The sequence below is a fragment of the Cydia pomonella genome, chromosome 18, assembly GCF_033807575.1.
Source record: "Cydia pomonella isolate Wapato2018A chromosome 18, ilCydPomo1, whole genome shotgun sequence".
NCBI lineage: Eukaryota > Metazoa > Arthropoda > Insecta > Lepidoptera > Tortricidae > Cydia > Cydia pomonella.
In genome coordinates this window covers 17,518,877-17,529,387 of record NC_084720.1, presented here as the reverse complement: position 1 = coordinate 17,529,387, position 10,511 = coordinate 17,518,877, and the positions used below count along the sequence as shown (strand labels likewise).

The 10,511-nt window shown below is 35.8% G+C and overlaps 2 protein-coding genes across 2 annotated transcripts; one reads left to right on the top strand and one right to left on the bottom strand.

Annotated features, from left to right (window-relative positions):
• Positions 1-205: 205 nt before the first annotated feature.
• LOC133527355 (uncharacterized) lies at positions 206-2,806 on the bottom strand. The gene is made up of 2 exons (XM_061864305.1): positions 2,533-2,806; positions 206-2,445 (listed from the first exon to the last, which is right to left on the bottom strand). Exons 1-2 carry the CDS (start codon positions 2,665-2,667, stop codon positions 1,009-1,011), a joined length of 1,572 nt encoding a protein of 523 aa, XP_061720289.1. The 5' UTR covers positions 2,668-2,806; the 3' UTR covers positions 206-1,008.
• Positions 2,807-3,050: 244 nt separating this feature from the next.
• Positions 3,051-5,156, top strand: LOC133527356 (dolichyl-diphosphooligosaccharide--protein glycosyltransferase subunit 4). The gene is made up of 3 exons (XM_061864307.1): positions 3,051-3,205; positions 3,380-3,493; positions 5,089-5,156. The coding sequence occupies exon 2, from the start codon at positions 3,389-3,391 to the stop codon at positions 3,491-3,493; it is 105 nt and encodes a 34-aa protein (XP_061720291.1). The 5' UTR covers positions 3,051-3,205; positions 3,380-3,388; the 3' UTR covers positions 5,089-5,156.
• Positions 5,157-10,511: the final 5,355 nt, after the last annotated feature.

Sequence of the window (10,511 nt, the reverse complement as noted above, 5' to 3'; positions counted from 1 at the left end):
AATGGCTAGTATATTGCGTTTCGTTTCGCGCAGCTGCTTTTTCTCCCAACCGTTTTAACCTATGTCGAAAAAAGTAGGTTATTTCACATTAAGTCCATTTCTGTATTAGGTGGCAGAGGGGTTGGGAGCTTCGGGAAGTAACCGACAAAACGCTAAGGTGAAAGGATAAACAAAATGACTAATATACTTAATAATTAAAAATAAGTTGGGGTTTAGTTATCATTTAATTTTTAGTTTTTTTACATAATTACAAGTTACAACAAACTCAACAGCACACACATTTATTGTCATGGAATTTATAAATAATACTGAATAAGATTCAATCTTTACAGCTATCATGGCACAAGATTCTTAATACATTTCTATGCCAGTAAAATTTCATTTAACAGTGTATAATTTTCTGTAGTAAAATATTATTTAGGTAAATATATAAATTATGCAATATTCTCAAATTATACAATTTTGGGACAAGATACAGTGCTGTTATTCTGATATTAATAGTAATGGGGCATCATTAACAAGTAATTTATGTACATTTTGAAATATCTATACTTAAACCGAAGGCACTAACAGTCAATCTAAGTTCCATTTTTGACATAAACAATTAGAATATTTACTTACATAAAACAATACACAGAAGTAGATAAATTAAGAATAGCTATTTTATTAATGAGCTAGCATGGCATTGTACCCTTTACCATAAATAATAATTTGTCCATCACTAAAGGTAAAGGCTTCATCACACCGCCACAGGACACAAGCAGAGTGTGAAAAAAGCTACTGTCACATAGAATATAAGAGAGCTGGTATAAGTGGCGTACACGAAGAGAGACCTCAGAAGAGGGCTCAGCAGTGGGCGACTGGAGGCTAAAATGATGATGAGAGAGCCAACATTTTTATAACAATGACATTAGGCTTTATCAGGATCAGCCTCTGTGAGGATTTCTCTTCTATTGGGTAAAAAATGGATCTTAACATTGGTAAAAGTAGTAGAAAAAGGTCAATAATTTAAAGATTATTGTTAGCAGCATATTTCAATTGCTCCACTTGCAAGGCCAATCTCTTATTTGCATCCACCAACTCATTCTGGTTCTGCTGCATCATAGAGATCTGAGAACTCATGGCTGCCATCTGCTTCTCCAAAGAAAGCCTCTGCTTCGTCAGAACCATCATGATGTGCAGGAAATAGTTCTTATTGTCCTCTGCAACATCTGCAAGACTGAGCTCAATGAAATCTTTAAGCTCTTCAACAATACTAGAATCATATCTTGCAATCTTTTCCTTTTCTCCGTTTACTACTATTAGTGGTCTCCCATCATCCGGAGCTCCATTTAAAATGGGTGATGGAAATGCTAAATTTTCAGCAACTTGATTATGAAGAGGTGTTGAAATTTTACTCATATTCTTTTCAACATCCAATCTCTTATTTCTTTCCAACATGCTGCTTTCTTTAAATTGCGATTTATTTGCATCATCTTCATTAGACTTGTCTAACCCCATCAGTACTAAGAATGAATCAGCATTTTTATCTTCAATCTTTTGAGAAACATCCAGGTTATCCTTGTTAGGTGAAGCTGAAATTAGGAACATGTCAGAAGTCCTAGGTTTCCCTGGGCTCGGTTTACAAGGTGTCAAGTGTAATTCAGTGTCTTCTTGAATGCTTATTTCATTAATTTGTGGCTTCTTCCTTGAAGGTTGGAAAGCTACTTTTTTAACCTCCTCATTATGCCCTTTTAGGGTTGTAAATGGATTGGTTAAATCTCTCAAATCGTAAATCATAACTACTCCATTTTTGGTCCCGATAGCAACTTGATTGTCAGCATTTACTGCTATGGAAGTTAATGTGTAAGATGTTTTGATGGTAGAAACTACATTTTGGAGTCTTATGTCATATACATGAACAATTTTATCATAGCCACTGGACAACATGACATCTTTGTTTATCAATGAATATGCAATATCGCTAACAGGAGCTGCATGAATGTTATCAAAGAATGCTTTATCTTTATTTGTGTTTATATCTCGTAGGACGACATGTCCTTCATCTGTGGCTAAACCTAATAAGCACCGTGTTTCATGATGGAATTTCATTGCGGAAATGCTTTTAGAACAGTTAACTTTAACAGTTAAAACTGGAATGTTAGAAACCAGTCCATATATGACGGTTTCTCCATTATTCATGGTAGCTGCTAAGTTATTATTTTTAGCATTATAACTTATGTAGTTAACGCTAGCCTGATACGTAGGTGTGGGGAATGTTTTCGTTATGGTCTTGTTTTTCGTGTCCCAAATTAAAACATTACCACTCTTGGTGCCTATGGCGACATTTCGGTGCCCTTCTCGATGGAAACTAGCCGACCAGGTGTCTTTCAATGGAATGTGCTGTAAGCTTCGAATGTCATGATCTGCGGGTGTTAAAATTTCGATTAAACCTTTGCAGTTGACCTGAAACAAAACAAAAAACAAATGTAACCTAAGAGATAAGCCGCGAAATTAATTGTTTGAATTTACAGTTTAATGATGTAGGATTACCTGTAATATGTATTTACCATCATCGCTCCATGATATATCTCTCATAAGACCATCGTAACATCCATAGGATTTTTTTAACTCCCAACTGTTAGTATCGTGAAGATGTAAGCGAGAACTAACAGAAGAGAGATACATTTTAAATTAAGCAATGGTAACTGACAAAACAATTTATGGAGCGATGATTATAGCACTTTTAGTTATTTTAAACCATCAATATTTAGGGTAAAGTTTTTTACCCAACGAAAAATTTTGATTCGCATTGACATCTATCCATTATAGTAGATTTAAATGAAGGTAAACACGTAGAAAACCATTTTTCTACTAAATACAGTGAAACAATATAGCCTGTTTCAAGAATTCCCTATCTCAGTGTATTTATTAAGAATCATTAAATTTATTTATTTTAATATATTCGACAATTGATGATACATTTATCACAATTTTCATTTATTATAATTTATGTTAGTGTTAAAATTCTACCAATTCATTTTTTTTTACATGGCAAGGATGTGATAGGGATGCACTGCACCAATATCGGTTTTTCAAAATCAAATAAATATATTTTTCATCTAGCAACATCAATTAAATTTGACATTTATTTGTCTGACGTGTATATTTTGCGAAAAATAATATCGTGTATTTAATTAATAAAAGGCGTAATACTCCTATTCAAGTAAGTATTCATATCGGTTTACCCTGAGAATTTTGATTTCGCTATTGTAATGTATGCAGATCGCCTTTACTTATAGTATTTCCTTACAAACCATAACCTGTAGATATCGGTAGAAATCCATTTACTATTTCCATGACTGCTGCCTTTTAACATCTCTTGACACATTAATTCCAGACCGACACCATGATCAGCGACATCCAATTAGCCGTGTTCTCGAACGTGCTGGGAGTCTCAATTTTCTTATTGGTGATCCTCTACCACTACATCAATGCTAACAGTTCCAAATAGGTAAGGCAACGATAGTATGAATTATTATAATACAAATGAAGTCTCATTTTGTAAGTCCATTGTAGTATTAAATTTTATAATAACCTAATTCTCACAGTCACAAGATGAAACCAATTTTATTGTAGTAAGAGTAAGTAGTTGCGAGGTACCATAAAACATCCCAAGAATAGTCTGTTACTACATTTGACTATGGTCTACAAGTTCAATACGCAATTAAATATAAATATCAAAGTTCTTCCATTTATAAAAAATATACTTCGCTTTAAAACTACTTTCAACTAATTTTGGACTGGATGGAGTTTCTAAACTATTCTTACTTACTACTTACTTTGTTGACTCAGTAACCATAATGATTTGGCCTCTGACACAAGACAACTCCACTTTTCTCGTTCCTGTGCGACTTCTCACCTGACAGACTATTATTTATTTATTTATTTAATCTTTATTGCACAAAAGAATACCTTATAGTACAAAAGGCGGACTTAATGCCATGAGGCATTCTCTACCAGTCAACCTTTAGGCAAAGCAGAGAGATTGTGGGCGGTGCTACTTTAACAACAACAACCAAATATAATACAATAACATACCATACATACATAATACATACATACATAAATATACATACTTATATTTATGTATATGTGTGTACTATAATTCTTTTTTTACAATTAGAAAGATGGTAAGCGATCATGATGTGTTTTTTTATTTTAATTAAAAATCTCTTGAAAAATGAATCGGCAAATTTGTAACCATTATGAATCATATACATACCACAGCCAACTAACTAGACCCTGCTCATAGTGTTGTGTTCCTGCCGGTGAGTAAGGTTGCCAGAGCACAACGAGGGGAGTGAGGGTTGTTAGGGTCGGCACCCCCATGTAACTCCTCTGGAGTTGCAGCCGTACGTAGGCTACAGAGACTGCTTACCATTAGGCGGGCCATGCTTGTTTGCCACTGAGTTAGTATAAAAAAAAACCTTTTACTTTCATAAATAATATAAATAAATTTTTAATAAGCATGTTTCAATAACTTTCAATAAAAAGACACATCAAGATTGTTTACCTTTTTTTTAATGTTATAAAAACTAACTATACACATAGTTTGGTGGCTCTATGGTAGCTTATATTTAAATTGTCAAAGACACTTCTAATGTTTGTGATATCTGATGTGAGAGGAACTATCCTCTTAAGTCCAGCTAATTAGTCCAGTTAAGGGGTAGTGCAGCTATTAACTGTATAGACAGCTTTAGATGCTTTGACAAGTCCATCAATCTTTGCAACTATCAGAAATTGATGTTAATAGGCGGGTCCTCACAGAGCGAGCATACACGCGAGGCAATTTCCCTCGCGCTCAAAACGGCCGAGGCACGTCTACACTGGCCGTTTTATGCTTACATTTTAAGGCATGCCTAATATTCAATACACCAACCGAATAATTCAGCCGAATACGAACATTGGAAAACTTGCCAAATATGCCGATTATTCGACTCATCTCTAGAGAATGAACTCTACATTAGAAATTTACCAATATATAGAAAGGGGTTTCAAATGGTTACCAATTGTGTTTGGTAATAAAATCTAATGTTTTTGTTACAGATGTAGGCGTGGCAGCCCCTCCCAACATAATTTACTAATAATGTTAATACATAAGAATTATTTGTAAAGTATTCTTTAATTTCATCAAACCATTCCTATATTTAACCTGATAACAGTAATAATAAAAGCAATATTTGGATAAATGTGTCACGAAAGCACCATTACCTATTGACCACTTGACCAGTCACATTCAAAAACATCATACAACCATCATGGGCAACTTTGTATGCAGCCTGGTCCAAAAACCAACAGAAATGAAAGTTAGATCATTAGATAGGTATTTCTATGTACTACATTTCGTTCCATGGGCACCAAGCGATATATATATATATATATTTTGAAAGTAAAGAAAGCGAAGTAAAGTAACATTTTTCTACTATGATGTTCTATTTATTATGAGCTTCGAGCAACACCGGGAAGAGAGACGGCATACATACTATTTCCCCTATGCCGAAGCATATAGGTACAACTGTACCTATGGCGGTGCATGTTGTGACTCGTCCGTACACAAAAAGAGATCGAGGTGTGCAAGATTTGTCTTTGACGTGTATCGTTTTCTATGTATATGTGTCGTCATTACAGATTAGAATTTGTATGTAGTGAGTGAGAAGTGCGACTGTGTGCACGATTCCCCCAGAATTTAGGCTCCTCCCTTCCGACGTATCGGAAGCCGGTGTTGCTCGAAGATTATGGGTAATCAAATATACTGTTACTGTCTGTCCTTCGGGGCCCCCTGAGGATGGGAGCCCTGTGTGCCCTTGGTATAGTCGGTTTTGATTGATAAATATTTAATAACATACATTAGAATTTGATTTGTAATGTTTTACAGTAAGTATTTTCCTCGCGTTTGTGTGGTGAAAATTTTGTTACACTTCACTCGCTACGTCCATGGTTGTTTAAAGGTTTTCGCTTGCTCGGATATAAATATTAGCATGAGGGGTTAAACAACAACTTTGCCCCCTTGTAAGTCCCACAGTAAGCTCAATAAGGCTTGTGTTGAGGGTACTTAGACAACGATATATATAATATTTATAAATACTTAAATAGATAGAAAACACCCATGACTCAGGAACAAATATCCATGCTCATCACACGAACAAATGCCCTTACCAGGATTTGAACCCGGGACCATCATCTTCGTAGGCAGGGTCACTACCCACTAGGCCAAACTGTACCCCTAGTGTAAATAAATTCGATTTCGAAACGTGACGTACGCGTTTGCGTTTAGTCTCATTTTGTATTGGATTTAGAAAGAGCGCGCCAAGCGGGACGTTTTGGAAACTCAAAATCCTATACAAAATGAGACTTAACGCAAACGCGTTCGTCACGTTATGATGTGGATCAAATTTACACTAGGGATACTGGTCGTCAGAAATAACTATTGACAACTAGATAACTTAGAGTACTTAGATATATAGTTTCACTGTAAAAAGTTGTAGGTATGTATTGTAAGACACAATTAAATAAATTCATAGATTTTCTGAATTTTGTGGCTTGCTTACATAAAGTACATAAATTAATATTAATTTCATGAAGGGCTTTAGGACTGATATCTAACCAGTATCTAACATTAATTGTTTCTCAGATTATTACTAGATGGCGTTACTCGACGCCAAAAACTTCGGACTCGGATCAATTTTCAACAAACATATCCATTTTATTATTATGGCAGAATGCCATACCTGCTCGTAGATATAGATGTATTAAATTAATCGAATATCTTTAAAGCCTAGTTCCATAACTTGTCGTTAGATGGCGTCAGTTATGACATTAAATTGAAGACCGATCTGGCCTATGGGATTAGTGGATGGTCCTGGGTTTGAATCCCGGTACGGGCATTTATTTTTGTGATGAGCACAGATATTTGCTCCTAAGTCATGGTTGTTTTCTATGTAGGTATTTGTATATTATACATATATCGTTGTCTGAGTACCCATAAAACAAGGTGTTTTGAGCTACCCGTGGGACTTAGTCAATATGTGTAAGAATGTCCTACTTATAATATTTATTTAAATATATTTAGGTACATATTTTCTTTCATAAAATATAAGTCTCATCCGGAAGGCAGATCGTTGAAAGTCGGCCTTATTATTGTATCCATATTGTATCTCCTACTATTAGTTGCGATAGGATACCAAGATTATCCTATAATACTTATATTTTATTTAATTATGAACCTTAATTCTATTGTAGGAACACATAGAACCAATTAACATAGGATTTTTTACAGTATTTTTAACTAAGACTGGACTTAAAAAAATTAATTAACTTGAAAATTTTACCCCGATGTTTCGAGCACGACATTATGTTGCGTTCGTGTCTTCTTGTCTTGAAGAACTTACCTTAATTGTTCATATGAGGTTCATACATGTACTTACATACTTACCCCCTTATTCATAAAACTTTACGGGCCTGATTTAGTTAAATGATGTTTTATCCCTTTCTGACAAATACAGAAGTCAAAATGACAGATAAAGACAAACGATTCATAGCCAATTCAGGCCAGTAACGCGTTTATGAATAACGCCATAAATGTGCAGAAATTGTGAAAGTTTTAAATCAATATATTTATATTTTGTAACCGTCGGTTAAGATTTCACAACGAATGCAGGAATATGAGACTTCCTTGCTGTGATTTGAGAACCTTATTTTGCAAGAGCGATCTTTTGTTTTATTTCATTGAATTAAGCTGCACTTGCAAATTATTGGTGTCAGAATGCGTATTTATTTAAAAATGTATTCGAACATTATGAAATGTCATGTTTTCTAAAAGTGTGCCTAAAAGAGTTCCCTCAGCAGACACTTTTAAACAAAAGGATTTTTTTCATCGATTCAGTAGTTGTTTTCTAGAAATCGGAACCGCAAAAACGCATGGCCACTTTATGAATGAATTTACGTTCATATAGAAAGTGGCCGTGCACTTTTGCAGCTCGGTGTACATCACTATTTTTTCAATTGAGAATATATTGAATACTCCAATATTTTTGGGACTTCTTTCGTGTTAACAAAATAATCCTACCGAAATCCGATTAATTAGTTGACCGGTTAAATACGTGCCATAATTAAATGCTACAGCATTCAGCTAAAAAAACGTTAGATAATTTTTGGTGACTGTTGGCATGAGGTGTATTTAGGTGGGTAGGTAAGTTAGGGGGGTATATAGGGGGGTAGGTAAGTTAGGGGGGTATTTAGGCCGGATAGGTAAGTTAGGGGGGTATTTAGGTGGGTAAGTAAGTTAGGGGGGTATTTAGGCTGGGTAGGTAAGTTAGGGGTGTATTTATGTGGGTAGGTAAGTTAGGGGGTATTTAGGCCGGGTAGGTTAGGGGGAGGTGGAGGTTAGGTTAAATTTGGTTAGGTATTAACACCTATGCTAATTTTAAGGTTAGGTTCATTTCATTAGGTAATCTTTGATTCCAAAAGGAGCTATAACCCAGAGAATAAGATTAGAATTATAACTAAATATATGCCCCTCCTCAGTATTGTCACAAAGAATTGAACACCTTTTCTTCTTCTTCCTAGCGTTGTCCCGGCATATTGCCACGTCTCATGGGAGCCTGGAGTCCGCTTGACAACTAATCCCAATATTTAGCGTAGGCATTAGTTTTTACGAAAGCGACTGCCATCTGACCTTCTAACCCAGAGGGTAAAACTAGGCCTTGTTGGGATTAGTCCAGTTTCCTCGCGATGTTTTCCTTCGCCGAAAAGCGACTGATAAATATCAGATGATATTTCGTACATAAGTTCCGAAAAACTTATTGGTACAACCCGATTTTTGAACCCGCGACCTTCGGATGGCAAGTCGCACGCACTTACCGGCAGGCCACCAGCGCTTCGTAAATAATTGAACACCAACAACGTGAAATAAATAACTAGCTAGCTACTTATATATACAAGCCGATATTCTGATGATGGACTTCTTAACTTATTAGGGCCCGGCCACATGTCAGCGGTACAGTAAACGGCGATATCAACTCCCCAACCCATCAGCTGGCGACGTCCTTGGGGTTACGCTAAGAAAGGAGCGTACAGAACGCATAATTAATGCCACGACCTGGCAAATTTCACAACGTCACTTCTAATTCTAATTCATAGTGCGTTCTCTTTCGAAAACGTACTAGCAGAGGGCCTATTTGACCTATAGCACAATCGGATTAGCACCAACCTCGAAATCTCGGGAACAGTCATAAAATTTGGTATGTATATAAATTAAAGTCCTCTTTTTCGCCCACACCATTTGACATTTGGGGACCTTGAGGAATCGCAGTCATCTTGGAAAATGTGTACCATCCAGGAGAAATTAGCGTTTTACTCTAAATCTACATTCTTTATGAAAATATAGTGTAAGGCAACGTTAAAGCTTATTTAATTCTACACCAAAAAGTCCTGGATATCTTTGCGGAAAAAATACATCGTGTTATAGAAAATACTTGCCATGCCTATTACAAAATAATAATAATAAAAAAAATATAATCTAAGGAGGTAAGTACCTTCCAAGAATTTAACATCAGGACCATTTCCTAACTTGTCACAGTAAATAAATAAATAAAAATAAATAAATAAATAAATAAATATTATATATAGGACATTATTACACAAATTGACTAAGTCCCACAGTGACAATCAATATGAAAGTTGCTACTGTCGCTAGGGACCTCTTATTGTCAGAGAGATGCAACGAACAGTGGCTTGGCTGAATACCGAATATCCGGCGGATCCATCGGCCGAATAGCCGAATATTCGGGTAAAAGTTTTACCTAAAATTAAGTAATTTCGATTCTGTTCTCGCTGTAGGCAGTCTTTGATAGAAATTGCGAATTGAATTGCGGACATTGCGACGCGTTAGTTTTCTTCGTGTGTATTTTTTTTTGTATTTTTTTCTCATGTTTTTGTATTATCTATGAATATAAAGGTAGTTTAAAAGAGTATACTGATCTTAATAATTTATTACTTGTAGTTTGTTACTTTTTTACCTCTCGTTTACCGTTATCTACATGTTAACGTACTATTAACGGCCGAATAATATGCTACTATTCGGTATTCGGCCCAATAGTGAAATTGTGGCCGAATAAGCCGAATACCGTATGGTGGCCGAATATTCGTTGACTCTCAAATTGTCACTGTGACAATGTACGAAATGCTACTAAAATTAAATTCCTTGACCATACGTCTCAACTACCAGGAGGCCTACCGCGAACCACGTTCGACGTGTTGCCTCTCTGTCGCACTTGTAAATTCGTACGTAAGCGTGGAGGTAACACGTCGAACGTGGTTCGCGGTAGGCCCTCAGAACCGGGAAAGAACCTACCAAATCTCTAGTAATTATGGCGTCTGTGCAACATAGACAATCCGCCGGATGCATAAATCGATTGTACCAAGGACACCCGAAATAAGACACTGAGATCATAGCTAGAATTTTATTGTAA